The following is a 15,066-nucleotide window of genomic DNA, read 5'->3' on the forward strand; positions in this document are numbered from 1 at the left end:
GCTGCCCTGGGAGTTTCTAAAAAAAATTTGTTCATGGGATGTGGGCGTCGCTGGCAAGGCTGGCATTTATTGCCCATCCCTAATTGCCCTTGAGAAGGTGGTGGTGAGCCGCCTTCTTGAACCACTGCAGTCCGTGTGGTGAAGGTTCTCCCACAGTGCTGTTAGGTAGGGAGTTCCAGGATTTTGACCCAGCAACGATGAAGGAACGGCGATATATTTCCAAGTCGGAATGGTGTGTGACTTGGAGGGGAACGTGCAGGTGGTGGTGTTCCCATGTGCCTGCTGCCCTTGTCTTTCTAGGTGGTAGAAGTCACGGGTTTGGGAAGTGCTGTCGAAGAAGCCTTGGCGAGTTGCTGCAGTGCATCCTGTGGATGGTACACACTGCAGCTACGGTGCGCTGGTGGTGAAGGGAGTGAATGTTTAGGGTGGTGGATGGGGTGCCAATCAAGCAGGCTGCTTTGTCCTGGATGGTGTCGAGCTTCTTGAGCAGTGTTGGAGCTGCACTCATCCAGGCAAGTGGAGAGTATTCCATCACACTCCTGACTTGTGCCTTGTAGATGGTGGAAAGGCTTTGGGGAGTCAGGAGGTGAGTCACTTCCTTCAGAATACCCAGCCTCTGACCTGCTCTTGTAGCCACAGTATTTATGTGGCTGGTCCAGTTAAGTTTCAGGTCAATGGTGACCCCCAGGATGTTAATGGTGGGGGATTCGGCGATGGTAATGCCGTTGAATGTCAAGGGGAGGTGGTTAGACTCTCTCTTGTTGGAGACGGTCATTGCCTGGCACTGTTCTGGCGCGAATGTTACCTGCCACTTATCAGCCCAATCCTGGATGTTGACCAGGTCTTGCTGCATGCAGGCATGGACTGCTTCATTATCCAATGGGTTGCGAATGGAACTGAACACTGTGCAATCAGAGTTTTTGATGGGACAGTGTAGAGGGAGCTTTATTAAATTCCCTCTTAGTCTTCCCTGCTCCAATAGAAATGGTCTTGCGTCTCTCCTCCTAACTATGGTTTCCCATCCCTGGTATCACCCTGGTGAATCCTGGCCTTCCTGTAATGGAGCACCCAAAACTGCACACAATACTCTGGCTGGGGCCTAACCGTTAACTTGTACAAATTTATTACTTCTTAACTCTGGCACTCCACAATCAGGCCCACTGGTTTTTTTTTATATTATTCGTTCATGGGATGTGGGCGTCGTTGGCGAGGCCGGCATTTATTGCCCATCCCGGGCATCCGAACCATAAATATTCCATTTTCATATCGCACGAGATTCTGTGATTTTTACCTGTATTTTGGAGATTGAATTCCATCCCATTTTACTATATGACAATGAGGAGCGAGCCTTTAGCTCAATGGTAACCATTCCCACCTGAGCCGGAGGGAGCAGGGCTCGAACTGGAGCTCCTGGCAGTCCCGACGGGCGGAGACCGGAGCTCCCGGTGGGCGGAGAATTCCGGGCTGACATCCAGTGGGATTCTCCTGTCCGGTGGGTTTGGGAGGCCCCCCCCTCATTGAATGGGTTATGGGAGCCCATAAAACCCCCCCCCCCGGATAGGACTAACCCTCCTATCGGCCGGTATAAAGACGGTTACGGCCATGGAAGGAGTGTTCATGTCGCGGCCTGTCAGACTGTTAATCAGCTGGTGAAGCCTCCCACTACCTCACACTGTTGTCCAAGGGAAGAGAGTGAAGATACAAAAACAATCTGTGGCCACAGTCTGTGGTTTTGTGTCAGTGCGGTGTGGATTTTAACGGTTGACTCACTGATTGCAGTAGGCGACTCGGTAGCAACTGGTGCAACGCCGCAACTTCTCATCCGGCTGCTGCGGTTTCTGGCAGGCGGCACATTTGTTGATTGGGATGTTGGGGATTACCAGCCGCTATAGAGAGAGAGAGAGGCAGCAAATCAGACATGTATACCAGCTGGGAGAATCACTTACAGCGCCAGACACTCAATGCACAGCTAAGAAAGTCATTAAGTGATAAAGCAGCAACCTCAAGTACAGCTCCTGTTTCCCATGGTCATTACTGGGTGAGGATAAGAAATGTATCTCATTCAGCAATCACCAAACGTGAGCATAACAGACCCACTGTCAGCCGGGCTAGCAGTCCCGAACAAGGCTCTGTCCGTATAACTAAAGGATTGATATAGAAGTTTTGTAGGACTGGGTGACGAGAACTGAATTCGTTCCACAGGCGTTAGAGTGCAGTCCAACAACAATTTATCCCAACAAGGCAAATCTACTATTGAAAGTCTCGTGTCAGTGGACTGGTGATACTGGCATAAACCTGTCATGACGATTGGCCCATGGTGTCAGGTGATATTGGCCAGATTGAATGGGCCCAGCCCTGGACAACCCTTCCTGGTCTGGTTTACATGCAACTTGAGACCCACATTAGGTGGTTGATTCTCAATGCCCTCAGGGCAACTAGGGATGGGCAATAAATGCTGCCTTGCACACCCCGAAAATAAAATCACAGACGAGTCCAATCCTATCCTTACCTGATGTTTACACACCTGCAACTTCCACTGGTCAGTACAGAGGAGCAGGAGCCCGCCTTACCCCAGGGGTGAGGAGAGCAACCATGGCACCTTCCCACCCTGCTCTACCACCACCCCATTGGAGATCAGGTAACCCAGGACAGCCCTGGGACCTGCCTCACCTCGGCTGGTTTATTGACCCAGAGGGGGCCTGCTGTACTCATTTTGAGACTGCGCTTGCGCCCTGGACACTGCCGAGAGGCACAAAACTGCAACGAGCATTAACATTTCCAGAAAGAGTCTGCTCGCCAAGCTGCTGCCGCATCGCTGACTGAGCAGCGGTCCCAGGTTCATCAGACACTGACGTTTCTCCAGATTGCTGGGTGGGAGCCTTGGTGAAGTTAATCTCAGAGAAACTATCCGGCGGTTTGATTGAATATGGGAGAAGAACGGACAGTTTTTAAAATTCATTCTCAGAATGTGGGCGTTGCTGGCAAGGCCGGCATTTATTGCCCATCCCTATAGTGGTCATGAGAAGGTGGTGGTGGGCCTTCTTGAACCGCTGGTAGGGGTTTTGATGCAACTGAGTAGCTTGCTAGACCTCTTCAGAGGGCAGCGTGGGACTGGAGTCACATTAGTGGCCATAACATTAGTGAACCAGTTGGGTTTTTATGACAATCCAACAGTTTCATGGTCACTTTTACTGATGCCAGCTTTTTATTCCCATTTTTTTAAAACTGAATTCAAATTCTCAAATTGCCTTGGTGGGAATTGGGGCCGGGGCCTACCGGGCGGCCTGGGCCGGGGCCGGGGCCAGTAACATAACCACAACCGTACACAGCTGATATGGAGAAGTTGCCTAAACTACACCCTCTCAGCCAGCTGCCCAAGAAACCCTCGGGGGCGGGGGCGGGAGGGAACGCTGCCAGACAAAGTGCAAACCTGCACGAATCGGCGTCCATTCCTTCTGACGTTGGTCGGGCACTTTTTAAAAGCAGAAACAACAGAACAAAAAGTGAGCTGTGAGAAGGAGGTACCTGCTCCACCTGCAATTCGACCACCCTCTCCTTCGCAAGGTCTTTAGACAGCACCTCAAAGCAGAAGAGGGTGTCACTGGGGGACACCGTATCCAAGGACTGAGATGACACAAATAGCCGATGGAATCTATTCCTTGCAACCTGCAGGAGAAACCAACTTTTAAATGAAGTCAAGCAAAAATCAGTCAGTCACCAGCACACAACCAGGCACTTTTTATGAATGCAACCCTGGACTCAGTGTTGACAGACGAGTCACCTTGGGAATCTCACGCTGAGCTCAAGCCACTGCTCAGCCAATGTCCACAACTACACACTTTCCAAGTTACAGTCACTGGTCAGACATTCTAATATTTTTAGGAAACTAAATCTCAGTGGAATTGATGGCCTTTTTAAAGTTACGATGAATATTAATGAAGGAATTCCATTAAGCCACAATCTCACTGCTTGCTACACACTATTTTTTCTCAAGCTTTTTTTTTTATTCGTTCAAGGGATGTGGGCATCGCTGGCGAGGCCGGCATTTATTGCCCATCCCTAATTGCCCTCGAGAAGGTGGTGAGCCGCCATCTTGAACCGCTGCAGTCCGTGTGGTGAAGGTTCTCCCACAGTGCTGTTAGGAAGGGAGTTCCAGGATTTTGACCCAGCGACGATGAAGGAACGGCGATATATTTCCAACTTGGGATGGTGTGTGACTTGGAGGGGAACGTGCAGGTGGTGTTGTTCCCATGGGCCTGCTGCTCTTGTCCTTCTAGGTGGTAGAGGTCGCGGGTTTGGGAGGTGCTGTCGAAGAAGCCTTGGCGAGTTGTGAATCAGGATGAGGTTGTTCGTGCTGGAGAATGGAACAGTGCTAGTATCGAACACTCCCGGGGTTAGATACAGAGTAAAGCTCCCTCTACACTGTCCCACCAAACACTCCCAGGGCAGGTACAGCACGGGTTAGATACAGAGTGAAGCTCCCTCTACACTGTCCCATCAAACACTCCCAGGGCAGGTACAGCACGGGTTAGATACAGAGTAAAGCTCCCTCTACACTGTCCCATCAAACACTCCCAGGGCAGGTACAGCATGGGTTAGATACAGAGTAAAGCTCCCTCTACACTGTCCCATCAAACACTCCCAGGGTAGGTACAGCACGGGTTAGATACAGAGTAAAGCTCCCTCTACACTGTCCCATCAAACACTCCCAGGGTAGGTACAGCACGGGTTAGATACAGAGTAAAGCTCCCTCTGCTCTACCCAAAGAATGTGCTGGAGCCCCCTGAGAAGAATATCCCTATTGCATCAGTGTGACATTTTCCGTTTGCTCACACTATCCATCCTGTGGCATCAGTGAGACTGTAAATCCAGTAATGAATTAGGGGCAGTTGTGTGTTACGGGCTCGTGTCCACTAGTTCGCGATTACTCAAACTCATTTCATATTGAAGCCAGCAGACAGAGAGCCTTTCCTCCATCACTCGGGGCTGGAATAAAGCCAGGCGAAAGGCCAGTGTCCAATTTGATGCCCCATCCAGCTCTCCTCCCTGGTGTTTGAAACTAAAGTCACCGTTATGTAGTTTCAGGGACTTACCTCAGCCAGTCGCAGAGTGTCTGTTTTCACTTTCATATTTCGGGAGATTGCATCGAAGATGTCGGCTGCACAGGCATTCTCCTTGCTCACACTCACCAGGATCTGGCAGAAGGAAAGAAGAAAGGGAACAATTATTCCAACAACAATGCGTATTTATATAGCACCTTTAACATAGTAAAGAATCCCAAGGCACTTCACAGGAGCATAATCAGACAAATCTTGACACCAAGACATATTGGGACAAGCTTGGTCAAAGAGGCAGGTTTTAAGGAGCATCTTAAAGGAGGAGAGAGAGGCGGAGGTTTAGGGAGGGAATTCCAGAGCTTAGGACCTAGGCAGCTGAAGGCACGGCCACCAATGGCGGAGCGACGAAAATCGGGGATGCGCAAGAGGCCAGAATTGGAGGAGCGCAGAGATCTCGGAGGGTGTAGGAGGTTACAGAGACAGGGAGGGGTGAGAGGCCATGGAGGGATTTGAACATGAGGATGAGAATTTTAAAATCAAGGGTGCTGCCAGTCCTGGAGCCAATGTAGGTCAGTGAGCACAAGGGGTGATGGGTGAATGAGACTTGGTACGAGTTAAGATACAGGCAGCAGAATTTTGGATGAGCCGAAGTTTACGGAGGATGGAAAGTGGGAGGCCGGCCAGCAGGACATTAGAATAGTCTAGTCTGAAGATAATAAAGGCACGGATGAGGGTTTCAGGAGCTGATGGGCTGAGGCAGGGGCGGAGACAGGCGACGAAGGTTCTTTCTTTATGTGGTCTACCCATTATGTTAGAACTCATTTTGATGGGATGTCGAGGGGGTGATCATCAGGTTGAATCCACGATTTGAGGGTCTAATCTTGAAAACTTAAGCGATCTCAAAATTTCCTACTCCCCCTCAAAGAAAATGAAGCCAACTTCCTTCAACTTTCCTCGGAACTTAAATTTCCAACACTCGATCATTTTCATTGCCACTTTGTCCCCTTGGAAAGGCAACATCTCCCGTTCTAAGGTGGGGGGACCTGAACTGCAACTGCAGCTCCAGCTGGGGTTTGACCAGCCCCTCCCACAGCAACATCCAGGACAAAGCAGCCCGCTTGATTGGCACCCCATCCACCACCCTAAACATTCACTCCCTCCACCACCGGTGCACAGTGGCTGCAGTGTGTACCATCCACAGGATGCACTGCAGCAACTCGCCAAGGCTTCTTCGACAGCACATCCCAAACCCACGACCTCTACCACCTAGAAGGGCAAGGGCAGCAGGTACATGGGAACAACACCACCTGCACGTTCCCCTCCAAGTCACACACCATCCCGACTTGGAAATATATTGCCGTTCCTTCATCGTCGCTGGGTCAAAATCCTGGAACTCCCTTCCTAACAGCACTGTGGGAGAACCTTCACCACACGGACTGCAGCGGTTCAAGAAGGCGGCTCACCACCACCTTCTCAAGGGCAATTAGGGATGGACAGTAAATGCCGGCCTCGCCAGCGACGCCCACATCCCATGAATGAATTTAAAAAAAGCCCAAGCCAATGGAAACAGGCTGTTCTTACCTTGATCGGTTTCTTATGAGGCTCCTTAGCAAAAAAGTAAACAGTCAGCAGCTTCTGTTTCTGTGGCAGGGGAACAGAAAGGTAGAGGAAAGGATCGAATGTGATCGACACCTGGAAAACAAAACGTTCAAGTGAGACAGGAATAATACGAAGGATCTCAGCAGTGGGGGGGTCGGCGCGCGGGCGGGGGAGAGGGAGGGGGGTCGGCCCGCGGGCGGGGGAGAGGGGGTCGGCACGCGGGCGGGGGAGCCAGCCAGAGCGTGAGCGAGAGAGTCAGACTGCGAATGAGATATTAAGAGAGAAACAAGGGCGGGTGGGTGCGAGAGGGAGGGAGGGAGAGAAAAAAAGGAAAATACAAATGGAAATTAGTTGTCGCAGTTTTCTCCTTTCAGATGTTCAGTCTCCAAGCCTTTCTCCTCTGCAGACACGCGGGTGAAACTGCATTCAGCTACACCGCGAGTTCAGGACCTATGAAGTAGGGAAGGAGAGTCTTTCTGACGGCTGAAATAAGTCCGTTACAGTCGGAGCAAATTATGCACAGGGCATGGGATGGCAGTGTTGGTGACTGAACATTTTCCCAATGTTGTCACCAAGTGTCAGCAACAAGCACTCCCTGGTCAGGTCCAGCACTGCAGGCCACATATCAAAGCTCGTTCTGCCCAGCCCCAAATGCTGAGGAGCACCCATTGCTGCACCTGTGCAACATTCTCATTCCTCACTGCCTCGCGGAGTGAGGCAGCCAATTGTATCGCAGTTGGTGCCAGTTTCGCTCGTCAGACTCAAACTCACAGACACTGCCCATTTCACATGGGATGCTCACAGCCAGCAGAGGGGAGACTTTCATCTCACTGGTCTGGGGTGAATTCAGATCACAGCTTCAGAGGCAAAAAAGCATCCCTGCCCTCCTCTCTGTTCTCATCTCTATCCCCATCTCCTCATTCTCTATTCTTCTCGATTTATTTCGACACTTGAGCATGTAATCTTGGCCGACACTCCCAGTGCCTGTACTGAGGGAGCGCTGCCCTGTCAGAGGTGCAGTCTTCTGGATGAGACATTAAATCGAGGCCCCGTCTGCCCTCTCAGGTGGAGGTAAAAGATCCCACGACACTATCTCGAAGAAGAGCAGGGGAGTTCTCCCCGGTGTCCTAGGGGCCAAAATATTTATTCCTCAACCAACATCACTAGAAACAGATGATCTGGCCATTATCACATTGCTGTTTGTGGGATCTTGCTGTGTTCAAATCGGCTGCCGCATTTCCAACATTACAACAGCAACTACACTTCAAAAGTACTTCATTGGCTGGAAAGTGCTTTGGAACATCCTGTGGTTGTGAAAGGCACTATATAAATGCAAGTTCTTTAAGTTTCAATCATTTTGCAGCTGATATGACACAAGGAGAACTGTTTCTCAAGATGCCCCAACCCCGTGGAGAAAAACATTGTCCAAACCCAGAAGTGGTTAGGGCCGTGCTGAATTGAGTTGCAGATCAGGAACTCATGAGCTGTTACCAATACAAAGCCCACTGTCCCCTCCTGTCCAGGGGCAGTTTTTTGTTGAAGGGGAATGATGATGAGCGTTCACAATGTTCCTGATCTGATGGACCGACTGCCCCCCTTTGCCCACCTCCCCTCGCCCTCCAAGGACTTTGTATGGATCATGGCCACCCACTATTTCTAGCCCCTGCCCCACCTTTCTCCCCATCTTTAAAAGTCTCAAGATCTACTTTGCCTTCGATGGATCCTTCTTGTGAAGCTTCACTACACTAAAGGCACTGTTTCCGAGCAAGTTATTGTGGTTCACCACTCAGTACATCGAGAACAAATAACGTTTAAATCTTTACCCAGGTTTACAATGATCATTTTAGCAGAATGCCGCCACCTAGTGGTTTCTGAGCAATAAACAGGTCTATATTTTCCCAGTTTATCAGAGATAGAACACCGGGTCAAACTGTCCCTTTCAATGGCAGCATAAATTGCTGCAGGTTACATTAATTGCTCCCCTGCCCCAACAGCATAGACTTTAAACATATTCAGAATCTTTTTTATTCAAACGAATATTTGATAAGCTACTGAATTCACCATTCCAACCTCGTTAAAACTCACCCATCAGCACTTAATAGAAAGGGTACAGACTGCACTTCAAGTTCTCATTAACTGTCAGTGCTGAATCATGACACCTGAAAGCAGGCACCTGGCAAAGATTCACAGAACAGTGACTACGCCTAGACTCCACGTGGGTACAGCAATTTGTAAATCTTACCTCTAATTTATAAACCGAAATAGCGTAGAGTGCTGCAGCTGAGGAGCCTCATTTACCTCCCGCTCCTCACCCCCTCCCAACATCTGACAACATTCAAAACTGAAAGGAATACTTGCAGTTATATAGCGCCTTCCATGATCTCAGGCATCCCAAACAGCTTTACAGCCAACGAAGTACTTCTTAAAATGTAGTCACCGTTGCAATGTAGGAAACGTGGCAGCCAATTTGTGCACAGCAAGGTCCCACAAACAGCAATATATGACCTGACAATCTGTTTCTTTTAAAAGTGATGTTGGTTGAGGGATACTTTTTGGCCCCAGGACACTGGGGAGAACTCCCCTACTCTTCGAATAGTAGCCATGGGATCTTTCACGTCCACCCGAGAGGGGAGACGGGGACCTCGGTTTAAAGTCTCACCTGAAGGACGGCCAGTGTCTTTAACCCTGGGAGTGCCAGTCATTTGAGGGGCTGGGCTCCCTGTTTACTCAGACAGTCTCTCACCTTGGAACACACGGGGCAAACCAGCTTGGACTTGTACTGGCCCTGGAACAGATCCACGATAAAGGAATCATTTCGCATCTTGTGACGTTCCCAGGCCTCCTCTGCCACCACCTGTGCGAGACGTACAGAAGTCAAGGAACAGGAGACTTTGCAGATCGAACAAATAAACTGAAGGGTACCTTTCTCTGATTTACACCACACCAGCCTACAGTCAAGTCAAATCATTTCCATTTAACCAGGTCTGTAGGGTAGAGTTAGGTTATTTGTACAGCAGCGTGGAACGAGGCTGTACGAGAAATGTAAATTGAACTGCTCTGTGAAAATGCGTTCACGTGAAGTGTATTACAGAATGACCAGAGCTCTCAACCTGCAGTGTTTGGGAGCACAGTTTCTCACAGCCTGGGAGTCACGTGTGCCATTGGAGCTTTCCTCAGTGATGCTGTATACGGGTCAGATAGGACAGGACAATTCAGAGGCATGAGAACTTGAAGGCATCGTGAAATGCTAGACCACAAATTGCTCATGTTTTTTCCCCCATTTATGAAACTGCGCTCACAGAGAATAGTAGAATGAAGAATATGGCACACTGGAAAAACGGCACGCCGGGAATTATAGCAAAGTCTTGATGGCGCGCACTTAGATATGCCAAATCTCTTGCTAGGTCTTGGCCTGGCCTCAGTCCCTAAAACAAAATGGCTTTGAATTTCACCTTAAAGTCATTTTGTAGTTCTGTATCAGAAAGCAGTGTGGAGACCCGATGCTTCCTGTACTGCTGGGGCTACCAAATTCACAACAGACGAAGTCAGGAGCACAGACAGGAATAGCACCAACTGTTTCAACTCCCAGCCTCACGTTGAACGGGAGCTGGAAAGGAAAGTGGCAGACCATAACCAAGGGGTAATGTGGGGGGGGGGGGGTGCAGCGCAGGTATGTAGCACAGGGGTAGCGGCTTCTGCTGCTCCCGTGGATTTAGATATACAACCTCCAATACAAGTAAACTTCAGTTATGTGGAGAGACTGGAGAAGCTGGGATTGTTCTCCTTAGAGCAGAGAAGGTCAAGGGGAGATTTAATTGAGGTGTTCAAAATCATAAGGGGTTTTGATGGAGTAGATAGGGAGAAACTGTTTCCAGTGGCAGGAGGGTCATTAACCTGGGGTGGGGGGGGGGAAGAGGAGATGAGCAGAATTTTTTTTACACAGCGAGTTGTTCTGATCTGGAATGCGCTGCCTGAAAGGGCGGTGGAAGCAGATTCAATAATAACTTTCAAAAGGGAATTGGATAAATACTTGAAAAGGAAAGATTTGCAGGGCAATGGAGAAATGGGGAGTGGGACTAATTGGATAGCTCTTTCAAAGAGCTGGCACAAGCACGATGGGCCAAATGGCCTCCTGTAAGAATCTATGATTCAGTTCTTAGTCTGCTCCCGTTCTCTGGGATTCTGCAGCAAGTCTCTCGGTTCCCAGCTTGATTATTCAATATTGTTCACCGTCCCAATATATCAAGCACTAGGTATCGGGATTGCAACTATACGAAGAGCCTGGCCACAGACCCAGCACCGCCACCCACAGGCACTTGGGGGGATTACAGCAAAACTTTCTCTGAAAAATGGTGGTAGAAAATTGAGATTTCCCAGCCGCAAAATTATAGGTCAAGAACGCGTGAAGCATATGCCTGGTCTTTCTACCAACAGTAGACTTAACCTGCCATTGGTGAGAGGCCACGCAATAAGTAGGCAAGTGGTGGCAGGACAAGTCGAGAAGGCTGTTAAAAAAAGCATACATGATCTTGGGCTTTATTGATAGGGGCTTGGAGTACAAAAGCAAGGAAGTTACGCTAAACCTTTATAAAATACTGGTTAGGCCTCAGCTGGGCACCACACTTTAGGAAGGATGTCAAGGTCTTAGAGAGGGTGCAGAGGAGATTTACCAGAATGGTACCAGGGATGAGGGACTTCGGTTATGTGGAGAGACTGGAGAAGCTGGGATTTTTAAAAAATTCGTTCATGGGATGTGGGCGTCGCTGGCAAGGCCAGCATTTATTGCCCATCCATAATTGCCCTTCTTGAACCGCTGCAGTCCGTGTGGTGAAGGTTCTCCCACAGTGCTGTTAGGAAGGGAGTTCCAGGATTTTGACCCAGCGACGATGAAGGAACGGCGATATATTTCCAAGTCGGGATGGTGTGTGACTTGGAGGGGAACGTGCAGGTGGTGTTGTTCCCATGTGCCTGCTGTCCTTGTCCTTCTAAATGGCAGAGGTCGCGGGTTTGGGAGGGGCTGTCGAAGAAGCCTTGGCGAGTTGCTGCAGTGCATCCTGTGGATGGTACACACTGCAGCCACGGTGCGTCGGTGGTGAAGGGAGTGAATGTTTAGGGTGGCGGATGGGATGCCAATCAAGCGGGCTGCTTTGTCCTGGATGATGTTGAGTTTCTTGCGTGTTGTTGGAGCTGCACTCATCTAGGCAAGTGGAGAGTATTCCATCACACTCCTGACTTGTTCTCCTTGGAGCAGACAAGGTTAAGGGGAAATTTAATAGAGGTGCTCAAAATCATGAGGGGTTTTGATAGAGTAAATAAGGAGAAACTGTTTCCACTGGCAGGAGGGTTGGTAACCAGAGGCCAGAGATTTAAGATAATTGGCAAAAGAGCCAGAGGGGGAGATGGGGCTAAATCTCCTGTTAGCCTTCACCACTGAAATAGAAACAGTCTAAGGCCTCTCCACATAACTAGTGTTTCTCACATGGCATTATCCGAGTGAATCTACGCAGTATGCTCTCCGTGCCTTTAATGTCCTTTGTATAACGGAGTGCCCAAAACTGCACAAGTTCTCTGTGGCTTGACCAATGTTAATTAAATGTAGCACAACAGGTTTAAAAAAAGGTGCACTAATTGCACGGTCGCATGGTTCATATACAAAAGCCAAACCCCTGGGCGCTTAATATTGGCACACCTGTGCAGCAACAAGGCAACAGGTCGAGTTACAGGTGCAAGAGTTACCTGGCAGTGTGACATACCTCATCCGGGCGCCCGTCAGAATCCACCGTCTCAGTGTACGGTTTATTCTGTATCCTATTGAGGTCCTCATGGAGGCCGTCCAACAGGAACGCCATAAACTCCTGCGCGTCGTGCTGTGCGTAACCAGTGAACTGGCTCGCTTTACTCGCCACAATAGCCTGGGTGGAAAGAGGGATTTCATATAGTGAGCATGTACACTGGAGCCAGTGGATTTGGGTCACATCAGTGACAAGTTTAGAACCACGTTTGGGCAAAATACCCAACGAAAGTTAGGTTTCCACCTCCCCCACACCGATAATTTACTCCTCTACTGAAGGTGCCCGAGGGGCGCTAGTTTCTGGTGGGGTGCGGCGCCCGAGGGGCCCCGGTTTCTGGTGGGGTGCGGCGCCCGAGGGGCCCCGGTTTCTGGTGGGGTGCGGCGCCCGAGGGGCCCCGGTTTCTGGTGGGGTGCGGCGCCCGAGGGGCCCCGGTTTCTGGTGGGGTGCGGCGCCCGAGGGGCCCCGGTTTCTGGTGGGGTGCGGCGCCCGAGGGGCCCCGGTTTCTGGTGGGGTGCGGCGCCCGAGGGGCCCCGGTTTCTGGTGGGGTGCGGCGCCCGAGGGGCCCCGGTTTCTGGTGGGGTGCGGCGCCCGAGGGGCGCCGGTTTCTGGTGGGGTGCGGCGCCCGAGGGGCCCCGGTTTCTGGTGGGGTGCGGCGCCCGAGGGGCCCCGGTTTCTGGTGGGGTGCGGCGCCCGAGGGGCCCCGGTTTCTGGTGGGGTGCGGCGCCCGAGGGGCCCCGGTTTCTGGTGGGGTGCGGCGCCCGAGGGGCCCCGGTTTCTGGTGGGGTGCGGCGCCCGAGGGGCCCCGGTTTCTGGTGGGGTGCGGCGCCCGAGGGGCCCCGGTTTCTGGTGGGGTGCGGCGCCCGAGGGGCCCCGGTTTCTGGTGGGGTGCGGCGCCCGAGGGGCCCCGGTTTCTGGTGAAGGGCCATCGAGCTGAAACGTTAACTGTGTTTGTGTCTCCACAGGTGCTGCTTGACCTGCTGGGTATTTCTAGCATTTTCTGTTTATTTCTAAAATTCTTTGGCCTGGGCACTATGCCTCTTCGAGCAGTTTTGCTGCAGGTACAGGTTTCCTAACAGCAGTGAAAAATGAAACCGGCCCACCAATCAGCTTTTTAAAGTTTGCTTCGCCCCTTGCTTAGCCCCGCCCCATGCAGACTAACTCATCCTTGGCCTGTATCCCATCCCCAGACTCCCACAGGCCCACCACCTACCCTCCATTGGCTCCTGGTTGATTTTAAAATCCTCGCTCTCGTGTTCCAATCCCTCCGTGGCCTTGTCCCGCCCTCCCTCTGCAGTAGGACACAAACCTGGAGCACTGCACGCCCCCTCTGCCTCCACTCCACTGTCAGCGATGCAGAATTCTGCTACCATGCCCTACACGCTGCAATTCTGTCCCACACACTCTCCATCTCATTGCCTCTCTCCCCTTCTTCAAAAGACCCCCAACAGAATAAGTGTTCTTATTGCCAATTTCCCCCACATTCCTTCCCACGCCCTACTCGCGGCTAATCACCCGCCCAAGATGTGCCTTGAAATGGTATAAATATAACCATACATTAATAAACATCTGAAGGAATTTACATAGGGGAGGGGAATGGACACTGAGCAGGAAGTAGGAGAGGGAGTAGGAAGGTGACTGAAAGCACCAATGAATAAGGCCAGAATTGAAAATTTCAAAACTGAAATAGATTGTTAGATAAGGGAATCAAGGGATATGGAAACAAGGCGGGTAGATGGGGTTAAGATACAGATCAGCCATGATCTAACTGAATGGCGGAACAGGCTCGAGGGGCTGAATGGCCTCATGTTCCTATATTCCCAATAAGGTCAAGCGGGTTTTGGTTTTGCACCATGTAGCACAACGGACCCAGTAACGCGACCTTGCGAGCGGGAGTTTCTGAGTAGCTCACAGTTACACTACACCTGCTCATTGCCACATCATCATAGCTGCTGCTTGACGAGCTGTCAGATACAGCGACGGAAGAGACGAGAGCTTGTTGAAGAGAAATAAAGGATGTTTCGACAGGTTGACATCAGCATGGAAACTGCGCAAGGTCAGAAATAGAGAACTGATCAGAAGCCGCAGTTTCTGCCACTGCTGTCACTTGCTGAGGGGCTGACCAATGTCCCTGGGCAGATCATCCTGGCCATGCGGTTTCAAACACACGAAAACACCAGGCAGGGAAAGACCAGCTAATCTTATGCGTCACGTCAATTTACTCCTTACCACCGGAGGAGGCCATTCAGCCCCTCGAGCCTGTTACGTAGGAACAGGAGGAGGCCATTCAGCCCCTCGAGCCTGTTACGTAGGAACAGGAGGAGGCCATTCAGCCCCTCGAGCCTGTTACGTAGGAACAGGAGGAGGCCATTCAGCCCCTCGAGCCTGTTACGTAGGAACAGGAGGAGGCCATTCAGCCCCTCGAGCCTGTTACGTAGGAACAGGAGGAGGCCATTCAGCCCCTCGAGCCTGTTCCACTATTCAATTACATCATGGCTGATCTGTAGAGAGGCAAAAGACCACATCAAAAACCCAGGCCAATTAGGTAGACCTTTTTTTTAAAAATTCCTCTCCGATCCCTATAGGTGATTGAAACTAGTCCAGGAGACCATAGTGACCAT

At 50.8% G+C, this 15,066-nt stretch overlaps 1 protein-coding gene across 6 annotated transcripts in view; it reads right to left on the reverse strand.

Annotated features, from left to right (window-relative positions):
• The window catches only part of usp19 (ubiquitin specific peptidase 19), a 130,256-nt gene that overhangs the window by 51,258 nt on the left and 63,932 nt on the right, over window positions 1-15,066 (reverse strand). For all 6 annotated transcript variants that reach the window (XM_067998341.1, XM_067998340.1, XM_067998339.1 and 3 more), the window contains 6 exons: window positions 12,410-12,568; window positions 9,400-9,510; window positions 6,639-6,749; window positions 5,094-5,195; window positions 3,526-3,666; window positions 1,771-1,886 (listed from right to left, as the gene is read on the reverse strand). In XM_067998341.1, coding sequence (XP_067854442.1) covers window positions 1,771-1,886; window positions 3,526-3,666; window positions 5,094-5,195; window positions 6,639-6,749; window positions 9,400-9,510; window positions 12,410-12,568 — 740 coding nt within the window. The remainder of the gene's footprint in view (window positions 1-1,770; window positions 1,887-3,525; window positions 3,667-5,093; window positions 5,196-6,638; window positions 6,750-9,399; window positions 9,511-12,409; window positions 12,569-15,066) is intronic.

This window comes from Heptranchias perlo, chromosome 17 (genome assembly GCF_035084215.1).
Source record: "Heptranchias perlo isolate sHepPer1 chromosome 17, sHepPer1.hap1, whole genome shotgun sequence".
NCBI lineage: Eukaryota > Metazoa > Chordata > Chondrichthyes > Hexanchiformes > Hexanchidae > Heptranchias > Heptranchias perlo.